The following is a 14,240-nucleotide window of genomic DNA, read 5'->3' as shown; positions in this document are numbered from 1 at the left end:
GCAACTTTTCAATTGACCAAGTGGAGGTGATCTACAGCAGTGGGCCCCAACCTTTTTGGAACTGTGGACCGGTCAACGCTTGAAAATTTGTCCCATATAAAAAAGAATAAAATAAAAATAAAAAATAAAAAATAAAAAATATATATATATACACAGGTAAAAGCCAGTAAATTAGAATATTTTGAAAAACTTGATTTATTTCAGTAATTGCATTCAAAAGGTGTAACTTGTACATTATATTTATTCATTGCACACAGACTGATGCATTCAAATGTTTATTTCATTTAATTGTGATGATTTGAAGTGGCAACAAATGAAAATCCAAAATTCCGTGTGTCACAAAATTAGAATATTACTTAAGGCTAATACAAAAAAGGGATTTTTAGAAATGTTGGCCAACTGAAAAGTATGAAAATGAAAAATATGAGCATGTACAATACTCAATACTTGGTTGGAGCTCCTTTTGCCTCAATTACTGCGTTAATGCGGCGTGGCATGGAGTCGATGAGTTTCTGGCACTGCTCAGGTGTTATGAGAGCCCAGGTTGCTCTGATAGTGGCCTTCAACTCTTCTGCGTTTTTGGGTCTGGCATTCTGCATCTTCCTTTTCACAATACCCCACAGATTTTCTATGGGGCTAAGGTCAGGGGAGTTGGCGGGCCAATTTAGAACAGAAATACCATGGTCCGTAAACCAGGCACGGGTAGATTTTGCGCTGTGTGCAGGCGCCAAGTCCTGTTGGAACTTGAAATCTCCATCTCCATAGAGCAGGTCAGCAGCAGGAAGCATGAAGTGCTCTAAAACTTGCTGGTAGACGGCTGCGTTGACCCTGGATCTCAGGAAACAGAGTGGACCGACACCAGCAGATGACATGGCACCCCAAACCATCACTGATGGTGGAAACTTTACACTAGACTTCAGGCAACGTGGATCCTGTGCCTCTCCTGTCTTCCTCCAGACTCTGGGACCTCGATTTCCAAAGGAAATGCAAAATTTGCATGGTTGGGTGATGGTTTGGGGTGCCATGTCATCTGCTGGTGTCGGTCCACTCTGTTTCCTGATTGATATATATTTATATATAATGTAGGAACCAGAAATATTAATAACAGAAAGAAACAACCCTTTTGTGCGAATGAGTGTAAATGGGGGAGGGAGTTTTTTTTGGGTTGGTGCACTAATTGTAAGTGTATCTTGTGTTTTTTTATGTTGATTTAATTAAAAAAAATAAAAATAAAAACATTTTTATTTATTTTATTTTTTTTCCAATTTCTTGTGCGGCCCGGTACCAATCGATTCACGGACCGGTACCGGGCCGCGGCCTGGTGGTTGGGGACCACTGATCTACAGTACATATACACACACACACACACACACACACACACACACACACACATACACAATATTATGTTAGATCCACTATGGACTGGACTCTCACACTATTATGTTAGACCCACTATGGACTGGACTCTCACACTATTATGTTAGATCCACTACGGACTGGACTCTCACACTATTATGTTAGATCCACTATGGACTGGACTCTCACACTATTATGTTAGATCCACTATGGACTGGACTTTCACACTATTATGTTAGATCCACTATGGACTGGACTCTCACACTATTATGTTAGATCCACTATGGACTGGACTCTCACACTATTATGTTAGATCCACTATGGACTGGACTCTCACACTATTATGTTAGATCCCCTATGGACTGGACTCTCTCACTATTATGTTAGATCAACTATGGACTGTACTCTCACACTATTATGTTAGATCCACTATGGACTGGACTCTCACACTATTATGTTAGCTCCACTATGGACTGGACTCTCACACTATTATGTTAGATCCACTATGGACTGGACTCTCACACTATTATGTTAGATCTACTACGGACTGGACTCTCACACTATTATGTTAGATCCACTATGGACTGGACTCTCACAATATTATGTTAGATCCACTATGGACTGGACTCTCACACTATTATGTTAGATCCACTATGGACTGGACTCTCACACTATTATGTTAGATCCACTATGGTAAACATTGATTGGTTGCTTGATATGACACCAGGGGACTGGCTTCAAAGGTAGAAGATAACTCCGTCTTGGCATCAATCAAAGAAGATACAGTAAGCAGCATCAGGTCAATCCCTTGAAGCACTCCCCCCCCCCCAAAATATTTCAAGTTGAATGAAAGGGAGACCTCTTAAAGGTACAGTAACTACCGTGGGTGGGAGTGGATGTGAATGCCTCAGCGCGGAGCCTCTGCCAAACTCAATTCCTCAACTTAACAACAGACTGGAAGAACGGCAACTTTTGAACCAACTGTATTGCAAATGTTCCCACCAACGTGCCCTAGAGTCAGATCCCACCATGGAGGTAGAAGTGAGGAGTAGAAGCTTAAGAAGGATACTCACAGTTCCTCTGGAGACCAGGCGCAGGAAAGCTAATGGCAGTCACTAGGACAAGTTGAGATCTTTGCGCCGCGAGAAATGACTCACATCCCTTCTCCCAACCACTGTCAAGCATCATGAGGAGGTAAACATTTCCAAATATGGAGAAAGTATGAAGTCAGCATTGGAGAGCAACATCACTCTGGCTTGCCTTTCGCTGGGAACGTCAGCGTGACTCGGCCCAGCCAGCTCTGTGCTGCACGACTTTCAACTGGCAATACTCACAACAATAGTGACCAAGTGTCACGTTGGGAAGGTTTTTGTTGAATCAAACTAGCGGGGCCAGGTTGAAACACATAAATAGAAAATGATGGTCCATTTACTCGCAGCGGCTGTCATGTCTCTCTCTCTCACACACACACATTCTTGTATTTGTTACCTTCTTGAGACCTGAGAAAAATGCCTACCTCTTTAGGACCAGCCTTTCTAGATATATAAAGATGTGTATTTACAACATTAATAATATATACATACTATGCAAATATAAAAAAAGCTTGTTGTGAAAAATGAGTTGGAATTTCACAAGAAAAAGGTCACAATTTCACAAGAAAAACTTAGAATTGTGGCAGTGCTATAATAAAAGTCGTCATTTTACTCAACGCAAGTCAAAATTTCACAAGAAAAACTGAACATTTGTGCAATATTATGATAAAAGCTGGACTTTTACTCAATGACAGTCGCAATTTTACAAGAAATCTTAAAATGTTGGCAATTTTATGAAATTAGTTGTAATTTTACTTGACAAAAGTCAGTTTTAAAAGAAAACTTTAAAATTTGGGCAATATTATAATATAAATCTGAATTTTACTTGGCAAAATTATGAGAAGTCATTATTTTACTCAAAAAATGCCTCCCTCTTTAGGACCAGCCTTTCTAGATATATAAAGATGTGTATTGACAACATTAATAATATATACATACTATGCAAATATAAAAAAGCTTGTTGTGAAAAATGAGTTGGAATTTCACAAGAAAAACTTTTATAATAAAAGTCATTATTTTAATCAACGCAAGTCAACATTTTTACAAGAAAAACTGAACATTTGTGCAATATTATGATAAAAGCTGGAATTTTACTCAATGACAGTCGCAATTTTACAAGAAATCTTAAAATGTTGCCAATTTTATGAAAAGAATCCTGATTTTACTCGAAACTAAACTTATTAAACTTTAACATTTGGGCAATATTATAATATTAATCGGGATTTTACTTGGCAAAATTATGACGAATCATCATTTTACTCAGAAAATGCCTCCCTCTTTAGGACCAGCCTTTCTAGATGTATAAAGATGTGTATTTACATTATTAATAATATATACATGCTATGCAAATATAAAAAAGCTTGTTGGAATTTCACAAGAAAAAGGTCGCAATTTCACAAGAAAAACTTAGAATTGTGGCAGTATTATAATAAAAGTCGTTATTTTACTCAACGCAAGTCAACATTTTTACAAGAAAAAAAATGTGTGCAATATTATGATAAAAGCTGGAATTTTACTCATAAAACAGTCGCAATTTTACAAGAAATCTTAAAATGTTGGCAATTTTATGAAAAGAGTCCTGATTTTATTCGAAACTAAACTTATTCAACTTTAACATTTGGGCAATATTATAATATTAATCGGGATTTTACTTGGCAAAATTATGACAAGTCATTATTTTACTCAAAAAATGCCTCCCTCTTTAGGACCAGCCTTTCTAGATGTATAAAGATGTGTATTTACAACATTAATAATATATACATACTATGCAAATTAGAAAAAAGCTTGTGAAAAATGAGTTGGAATTTCACAAGAAAAACTTAGAATTGTGGCAGTATTATAATAAAAGTCGTTATTTTACTCAACGAAAGTCAAAATTTTACAAGAAAAACTGAACATTTGTGCAATATTATGATAAAAGCTGGAATTTTACTCAAAAAGTCGCAATTTTACAAGAAATCTTAAAATGTTGGCAATTTTATGAAATGAGTTGTAAATTTACTTGACAAAAGTCTGTTTTAAAAGAAAACTTTAAAATTTGGGAAATATTATAATATTAATCTGAATTTTACTTGGCAAAATTATGACAAGTCATTATTTTACTCAAAAAATGCCTACCTCTTTAGGACCAGCCTTTCTAGATATATAAAGATGTGTATTTACAACATTAATAATATATACATACTATGTAAATATAAAAAAAAACTTGTTGTGAAAAATGAGTTAGAATTTCACAAGAAAAAACTTAGAATTGTGGCAGTATTATAATAAAAGTCGTCATTTTACTCAACGCAAGTCATTATTTTACGAGAAAAACTGAACATTTGTGCAATATTATGATAAAAGCTGGAATTTTACTCAAAAACAGTCGCAATTTTACAAGAAATCTTAAAATGTTGGCAATATTATGAAAAGAGTCCTGATTTTACTCGAAACTAAACTTATTAAACTTTAACATTTGGGCAATATTATATTATTAATCGGAATTTTACTTGGCAAAATTATGACAAGTCATCATTTTACTCAAAACATGCCTGCCTCTTTAGGACCAGCCTTTCTAGATATATAAAGATGTGTATTTACAACATTAATAATATATACATACTATGCAAATATAAAACAGCTTGTTGTGAAAAATGAGTTGGAATTTCACAAGAAAAAGGTCACAATTTCACAAGAAAAACTTAGAATTGTGGCAGTGTTATAATAAAAGTCGTCATTTTACTCAACGCAAGTCAAAATTTTACAAGAAAAACTGAACATTTGTGCAATATTATGATAAAAGCTGGAATTTTACTCAAAAACAGTCGCAATTTTACAAGAAATCTTAAAATGTTGGCAATTTTATGAAATGAGTTGTAAATTTACTTGACAAAAGTCCGTTTTAAAAGAAAACTTTAAAATTTGGGCAATATTATAATATTAATCTGAATTTTACTTGGCAGAATTATGACACGTCATTATTTTACTCAAAAAATGCCTCCCTCTTTAGGACCACACTTTCTAGATATATAAAGATGTGTATTTACATTATATTAATAATATATACATACTATTAATATATAAAAAAAGCTTGTTGTGAAAAATTAGCTAGAATTTCACAAGAAAAAACTTAGAATTGTGGCAGTGTTATAATAAAAGTCGTCATTTTACTCAACGCAAGTCAAAATTTTACAAGAAAAACTGAACATTTGTGCAATATTATGATAAAAGCTGGAATTGTACTCAATGACAGTCGCAATTTTACAAGAAATCTTAAAATGTTGGCAATTTTATGAAAAGAGTCCTGATTTTACTCGAAACTAAACTTATTAAACTTTAACATTTGGGCAATATTATAATATTAATCTGAATTTTACTTGGCAAAATTATGACAAGTCATCATTTTACTCAAAAAATGCCTCCCTCTTTAGGACCAGCCTTTCTAGATATATAAAGATGTGTATTTACAACATTAATAATATATACATACTATGTAAATACAAAAAAGCTTGTTGTGAAAAATGAGTTGGAATTTCACAAGGAAAAGGTCACAATTTCACAAGAAAAACATAGAATTGTGGCAGTATTATAATAAAAGTCGTTATTTTACTCAATGCAAGTCAAAATTTTAACAAGGAAAATTGAACATGTGTGTAATATTATTATAAAAGCTGGAATTTTACTCAATAACAGTTGCAATTTTACAAGAAAAGCTTAAAATGTTGGCAATTTTATGAATAGAGTAGTCATTTTACTCGACAAAAGTCACAATTTTATAAGAAAACTTTAGCATTTGGGCAATATTATAACTTTAATCGGAATTTTACTTGGCAAAATTATGACAAGTCATTATTTTACTCAAAAAATGCCTCCCTCTTTAGGACCATCCTTTCTAGATATATAAAGATGTGTATTTACAACATTAATAATATATACATACTATGTAAATATAAAAAAAGCTTGTTGTGAAAAATGAGTTAGAATTTCACAAGAAAAACTTAGAATTGTGGCAGTATTATAATAAAAGTCGTTATTTTACTCAACGCAAGACAAAATTTTACAAGAAAAACTGAACATGTGTGCAATATTATGATAAAAGCTGGAATTTTACTCAATGACAGTCGCAATTTTACAAGAAATCTTAAAATGTTGGCAATTTTATGAAAAGAGTCCTGATTTTACTCGAAACTAAACTTATTAAACTTTAAAATTTGGGCAATATTATAATATTAATTGGGATTATACTTGGCAAAATTATGACAAGTCATTATTTTTACTCAAAAAATGCCTCCCTCTTTAGGACCAGCCTTTCTAGATATATAAAGATGTGTATTTACAACATTAATAATATATACATACTATGTAAATATAAAAAACTTGTTGTGAAAAATGAGTTGGAATTTCACAAGAAAAAGGTCACAATTTCACAAGAAAAACTTAGAATTGTGGCAGTGTTATAATAAAAGTCGTCATTTTACTCAACGCAAGTCAAAATTTTACAAGAAAAACTGAACATTTGTGCAATATTCTGATAAAAGCTGGAATTTTACTCAAAAACAGTCGCAATTTTACAAGAAAAGCTTAAAATGTTGGCAATTTTATGAAAAGAGTCCTGAGTTTACTCGAAACTAAACTTATTAAACTTTAACATTTTGGCAATATTATAATATTAATCGGGATTTTACCTGGCAAAATTATGACAAGTCATTATTTTACTCAAAAATTGCCTCCCTCTTTAGGACCAGCCTTTCTAGATATATAAAGATGTGTATTTACAACATTAATAATATATACATACTATGCAAATTAAAAAAAAGCTTGTGAAAAATGAGTTGGAATTTCACAAGAAAAACTTAGAATTGTGGCAGTATTATAATAAAAGTCGTTATTTTACTCAACGCAAGTCAAAATTTTACAAGAAAAACTGAACATTTGTGCAATATTATGATAAAAGCTGGAATTGTACTCAAAAACAGTCGCAATTTTACAAGAAATCTTAAAATGTTGGCAATTTTATGAAATGAGTTGTAAATTTACTTGACAAAAGTCCGTTTTAAAAGAAAACTTTAAAATTTGGGCAATATTATAAGATTAATCTGAATTTTACTTGGCAAAATTTTGACAAGTAATTATTTTACTCAAAAAATGCCTCCCTCTTTAGGACCACCCTTTCTAGATATATAAATAAGTGTATTTACAACATTAATAATATATACATACTATTAATATATAAAATAAGCTTGTTGTGAAAAATGAGTTGGAATTTCACAAGAAAAACTTAGAATTGTGGCAGTATTATAATAAAAGTCGTTATTTTACTCAACGCAAGTCAAAATTTTTACAAGGAAAACTGAACATGTGTGCAATATTATGATAAAGGCTGGAATTTTACTCAAAAACAGTCGCAATTTTACAAGAAATCTTAAAATGTTGGCAATTTTATGAAAAGAGTCCTGATTTTACTCGAAACTAAACTTATTAAACTTTAACATTTGGGCAATATTATATTATTAATCAGAATTTTACTTGGCAAAATTATGACAAGTCATCATTTTACTCAAAAAATGCCTCCCTCTTTAGGACCACCCTTTCTAGATATATAAAGATGTGTATTTACATTAATAATATATACATACTATGCAAATATAAAAAAGCTTGTTGTGAAAAATGAGTTGGAATTTCACAATAAAAAGGTCACAATTTCACAAGAAAAACTTAGAATTGTGGCAGTGCTATAATAAAAGTCGTCATTTTACTCAACGCAAGTCAAAATTTTACAAGAAAAACTGAACATTTGTCCAATATTATGATAAAAGCTGGAATTTTACTCAAAAAGTCGCAATTTTACAAGAAATCTTAAAATGTTGGCAATTTTATGAAATGAGTTGTAATTTTACTTGACAAAAGTCCGTTTTAAAAGAAAACTTTAAAATTTGGGCAATATTATAATATTAATCTGAATTTTACTTGGCAAAATTATGACAAGTCATTATTTTACTCAAAAAATGCCTCCCTCTTTAGGACCAGCCTTTCTAGATATATAAAGAAGTGTATTTACAACATTAATAATATATACATACTATGCAAATATATATAAAAAAGCTTGTTGTGACAAATGAGTTAGGATTTCACAAGAAAAACTTAGAATTGTGGCAGTGTTATAATAAAAGTCGTCATTTTACTCAACGCAAGTCAAAATTTTTACAAGGAAAACGGAACATGTGTGCAATATTATGATAAAAGTTGGAATTTTACTCAATGACAGTCGCAATTTTACAAGAAATCTTAAAATGTTGGCAATTCTATGAAATGAGTTGTAATTTTACTTGACAAAAGTCCGTTTTAAAAGAAAACTTTAAAATTTGGGCAATATTATAATATTAATCTGAATTTTACTTGGCAAAATTATGACAAGTCATAATTTTACTCAAAAAATGCCTCCCTCTTTAGGACCACCCTTTCTAGATATATAAAGATGTGTATTTACAACATTAATAATATATACATACTATGTAAATATAAAAAACTTGTTGTGAAAAATGAGTTGGAATTTCACGGGAAAAACTTAGAATTTTGGCAGTATTATAATAAAAGATGTAATTTTACTCAACGCAAGTCAAAATGTTACAAGAGAAACTGAAAATTTGTACAATATTATGATAAAAGTTGGAATTTTACTCAATAACAGTCGCAATTTTACAAGAAAAGCCTAAAATGTTGGCAATTTTATGAAAAGATTCGTCATTTTACTCGACAAAAGTCACAATTTTATGAGAAAACTTAAATTTTGGCATTATAATAATTGGAATTTACCTAAAATTATGACAAAAGTCATAATTTTACTAAAAAAATGTCACTATTTTACAAGATCAACAAACAAATTGGCAATATTGTGATAAGTCACAATTTTATATGACAAATGTCACCATTTTGCAGTAAAAAGTTATAATTTTACGAGAAAATATTCCAATATTACAGAAACAGAAAGAATAAGAAATTGTTCAATTTTATAAGAAAAAAAGTCGACACATTGTGAGAAAAAGATTGCTTTTAGTTATTTTTATTTTTTGTTTGTAATTGGTTTTTAATCTTCATTATTTACTCCAAGTTATTACAGTATGTCTCTCTATATACATATTTATTTATTTATTTATTTTATTATTAATTTTGGCCAAGGGGGGTGCATTTCAATTTCTTACACACAGTTGTTACTTCATATGTTGACCAGAGGGGGAGCACTTTTAAAAGCGACACACAGTCAATTTAAAAAAAATCCCTCCTTTTTGGGACCACCCTCATTTTGATAGATGTCACCACAAATGAGACATTGTCTATTAGATGCAATGCTATTGATTTATGTCATCACTTGTTCACACCTCCTCATATGGAAGATACTTTTCCTTCTTCATGTCTCAATAAGGGTAGAAATACAGGAACACACACACACACACACACGCACACACAGATTATGTTCCTGTGATTAAAAAGGTATAATTACAGTCTGATTACTCCCCAGGAGGGTCAGCAGTGATATTAACAGCTTTGGGAGAATATATACACCTGATACATGTACTGAAGAAACAAAAAGCATATCCCTGTGACACTTCCACATCTAGTTTGAAAATCATGTGACAAAACACTGATTATTTGGGACCAAACTACGGCTGCAACTAATCACCCATTAATTAACTGCTCGCTAGTGTTAGCGTATCTGAGTTAAATAACTCCAAAAGTGCACTTCATTCAATAACCGTGTTAGAAAAAAGATCAGTCAGAATAATACATCAGGCATGTCAAACTTGTTTTCATAGAGGGCCACACTGCAGTTATGGTTGCTCTCAGAGGGCCCCTTCTAACAGTGAATAGTATATCAATATAAATGTATACATGTACAATACATTAATTGCCTATGCATTTGATTTTTTTAGAATCTTTTTTTTTTTACATACATTGTTCAAAATAATCTTCCGATTTACTGCAAAAAAAACTGCCAGCTCAGTCTCTAGAATTTTACCAGTTATAGGTAAAAAAAAAAAAAAATTATACATATAGATATATATATATATATATATATATTTTTTTTTTTTTTATTTTTTTTTTAAATATGTTTTTGTTTTTTTTAATTAAAAAAAATTAAATTGTATATATTTTTTTGAAATAAAAAACAAAAACATTTATATATATATATATATATATATTTTTTTTTTTTTTTTTTAATTATTTTTCTTTTAATTACAAAAAAAGTACATACACATATATATATATGTGTATGTACTTTTTTTGTAATTAAAAGAAAAATAATTTAAAAAAAATTATATATATATATATATATATATATATATATATAAATGTTTTTGTTTTTTATTTTTAAAAAATATATACAATTATTTAATTTTTTTTTAAATTAAAAAAAACAAAAACATATATATTAAAAAAATATATATATATATATATATATATATATATATATATATATATATATATATGTATGTGTGGGAAAAAAAATCACAAGACTACTTCATCTCTACAGGCCTGTTTCATGAGGGGTTCCCTCAATCATCAGGAGAAAAATCTCCTGATGATTGAGGGAACCCCTCATGAAATAAAATCATCAGGAGAAAAATCTCCTGATGATTGAGGGAACCCCTCATGAAACAGGCCTGTAGAGATGAAGTAGTCTTGTGATTTTTTTTCCCACACATACATATATTGCGCTCTACTACGGTATCGAGCACTATTTTTTAAGGATAACCTTATTAAGACATAGTTTATATAAACTATTATTTTCTTATAAATTGTAAAAAAAAACTATTTATATATATATATATATATATATATATATATATATATATATATATATATATATATATATATATATTTATAAAAAAATAATAGTTTTTTTACAATTTATAAGAAAATAATGGTTTTTTTACAAAAAATTGTAAATATATATATATATATATATATATATATATATATGTGTGTATTTTTTTATTTAAAAAAAAATTTGTATTAAAAAAATATATATATATATTTTATTTTTATTTTTTTTACAATTTTTTGTAAAAAAAATATATATATGTATTTTTTTTTTTTACAAAAAATTGTCAAATTTGTCAAAATATTTAAACACGACTCTCGAAAATGCATCAAAGTCTCTTCTTTGCGTTGATACCAAGATCATCATGTAGACCTTTGTAGATGCAGGGAAAAACTATTGTAACTTACGGCAAAGAGGTACAGGTTGGAAGGTTAGGTAACCAGCAAGCTAGCGGAGGTCCATGAGATCACTACTCTGTACAAGTATCTCCAAAGTACTACTGTACGAGCATGCATGTTGAACAAGACCAAACATGTCATTAACTGGGGGAAAGCTCACCAATATCACATTACTGGAATTCTCGCCCCACAACCTAACTATGTGCTAACGAGTGGACGCAGACTTCTCCAGCTGACATTAAATGGACAGTCATCGGTCCTGACAGCATGTTCTGTTTAGTTAAAGAGACATAAATACGGGATGACAGCACATAATCATAAATAAATGTAGTCTATATTAATAATATTTTGCTCAAAACGGTTCATTATGTCTTCTTATTCATATACTCTTTCAAATGTTCTTGTACTCAGACTATATTTTCAGTATATTAGATGGAATCTTTACATGACATGTTTCGACTGTCATCTGCAGTCTTCTTTAGAAGGGTCACCTGACCACTGTGACCTGTTGCCTTTCAGCTGTTCTTATAGGCTTGGCCAACCAGGCAGACTTGTCAAGTCTACCTGGTTGGAAGAACAAGATAGAAAACACATCCAAAATGCACTCAAAAACTGCTAATATCCCACCTGGGCCATCAAAAAAGGGGAACAACAAGTAAAAAATTAAAGCTGCAAGCAGCAATGGACGGGACCGACTTTGACGGCACATAAAATCCCAACCGGAGCAGTAATTAAAACTCTTTCGTCAACTTTTAATCAGAAGGGTTCAATCTCTCTCCTGTGCTAGTTTGAAGCCGACACGACAAATGCGCTCAGAGGAGATCATGTTTGAAAAAAGGTGACCGGTTTTTACAAAACTTTTGTTTTGAAGGGGGAATTGCAAGCTTCCTGTTGATTTTTGCTGGGGGTTGTCAATTTAGGAAATGTAGGTCTAAGTGAGACCTACATAGAGGTTTTTGTTTCATGTCTCTACGACATTCCTACTGGAAGTTACAGGCAGTTTTGTCTGTGTTTTCTTCCTAGGAGCAGTTTTGTCTGTGTTTTATTCCTAGGGGGTGCTAGAGTACAATTTTGAGTTTTGGGGTTTGCTTTTTTTATTAGATCGCAATTTTTGCCAGTCCTGATGTGTGTGTCTAAGTGAGACCTACATAGAGATTTTTGTTTCATGTCTCTACGACATTTCTACTGGAAGTTATAGGCAGTTTTGTCTGTGTTTTTTCCTAGGGGGCGCTAGAGCGCAATTTTGAGTTTTGGGTTTTTTGTTTTTTTTATTAGATGGCAATTTTCGCCATTCCTGATGTGTGTGTCCAATTTGGTGAGTTTTGAAGCATGTTAAGGGGCTCCAATTCCAGCTCAAAGAGGCAAAGGTGACTGTTTTTACAAAACTTTTGTTTTGAAGGGGGATTTGCAAACTTCCTGTTGATTTTTGCTGAAGAAAGTTGATGTATTAAATCTAGGTCTAAGTGAGACCTACATAGAGGTTTTTGTTTCATGTCTCTACGACATTCGTACTGGAAGTTACAGGCAGTTTTGTCTGTGTTTTTTTCCTAGGGGGCGCTAGAGCGCAATTTTGAGTTTAAACTTCTTTTTTTTTTTTTAAATAGATGGCAATTTTCGGCAGTCCTGATGCGGGTGTCAAATTTGGTGAGTTTTGAAGCATGTTAAGGGGGTCAAATTACAGCTCAAAGTGGCGGCGGAATAATAATAATTAAAGCTGCAAGCAGCATTGGTCGAGCCCGCGTATTTGGCAGGTGCTAATCCTAAGTGTCCCAATACGTTTGTCAAGTTTGAGAAGTGTCCCAAAACTTTTGTCCAGTGTAAGTGTCCCAATACTTTTGTTCAGTGGTAGTCCTTAGTGTCCGAATACTTTTGTCCAGTGGTAGTCATAAGTAAGTGTCCCAATACTTTTGTCCAGTGGTAGTCCTAAGTGTCCCAATACTTTTGTCAAGTTTTAGTCCCAAGTGTCCCAATACTTTTGTCCAGTGTAAGTGTCCCAATACTTCTGTCCAGTTGCCCAATACTTTTGTAAAGTGGTAGTCATAAGTGTCCCAATACTTTTGTCTACTTTTAGTCCGAAGTGTCCCAATACTTTTGTCTAGTGTACCTACCTTGTCTGCATTGTGTGGGCACGCTGGTGCTTCCTGCTTTTAAGCAGTCATCTTGAGAAAACAGCAGCGCAGCAGCATCAGCGCAGCAGCATCAGCGCAGCGGTTCTTTGAAGGCTCATAAAATCAAAACCGGAGCAGTTAGAAAAATTATTTCGATAACTTTTATTTGGAAGGGTTCAATCTCTCTCCGGTGTTAGTTTGAAGCTGAAACGACAAACGCGCTCAGAGGAGATAATGTTTGAAGAGAAGTGACCGGTTTATAAAAAAATGTTGTTTTGAAGGGGAAATTGCAAACTTCCTGTTGATTTTTGCTGAGGGTTGTCAATCTCTGAAATGTAGGTCTAAGTGAGACCTACATAGAGGTTTTTGTTTCATGTCTCTCCGACTTTTCCAGTGGGAGTTACAGGCAGTTTTGTCATTTTCTTCTTCCGAGGAGCAGTTTTTTCTGCGTTTTATAAAAAAATTGCGGTAGAGCACAATTTTT

At 31.9% G+C, this 14,240-nt stretch overlaps 1 protein-coding gene across 2 annotated transcripts in view; it reads right to left on the bottom strand.

The window, feature by feature from the left end:
* The window catches only part of lpp (LIM domain containing preferred translocation partner in lipoma), a 571,221-nt gene that overhangs the window by 407,418 nt on the left and 149,563 nt on the right, over window positions 1-14,240 (bottom strand). Inside the window, exon 1 of one of the 2 annotated variants that reach the window (XM_061978394.2) lies at window positions 2,430-2,542. The exons of the other annotated variant lie outside the window; for it this stretch is intronic. Coding sequence (XP_061834378.2) covers window positions 2,430-2,541 — 112 coding nt within the window. The 5' untranslated portion in view covers window position 2,542. Of the gene's footprint in view, window positions 1-2,429; window positions 2,543-14,240 lie in introns of those variants that run through there. 2 annotated transcript variants of the gene reach the window in all.

This window comes from Nerophis lumbriciformis, linkage group LG18, assembly GCF_033978685.3.
Source record: "Nerophis lumbriciformis linkage group LG18, RoL_Nlum_v2.1, whole genome shotgun sequence".
Taxonomy (NCBI): domain Eukaryota; kingdom Metazoa; phylum Chordata; class Actinopteri; order Syngnathiformes; family Syngnathidae; genus Nerophis; species Nerophis lumbriciformis.
The sequence above is the reverse complement of the archived record's forward strand: the minus strand, read 5'-3'. Positions and strand labels throughout refer to the sequence as shown.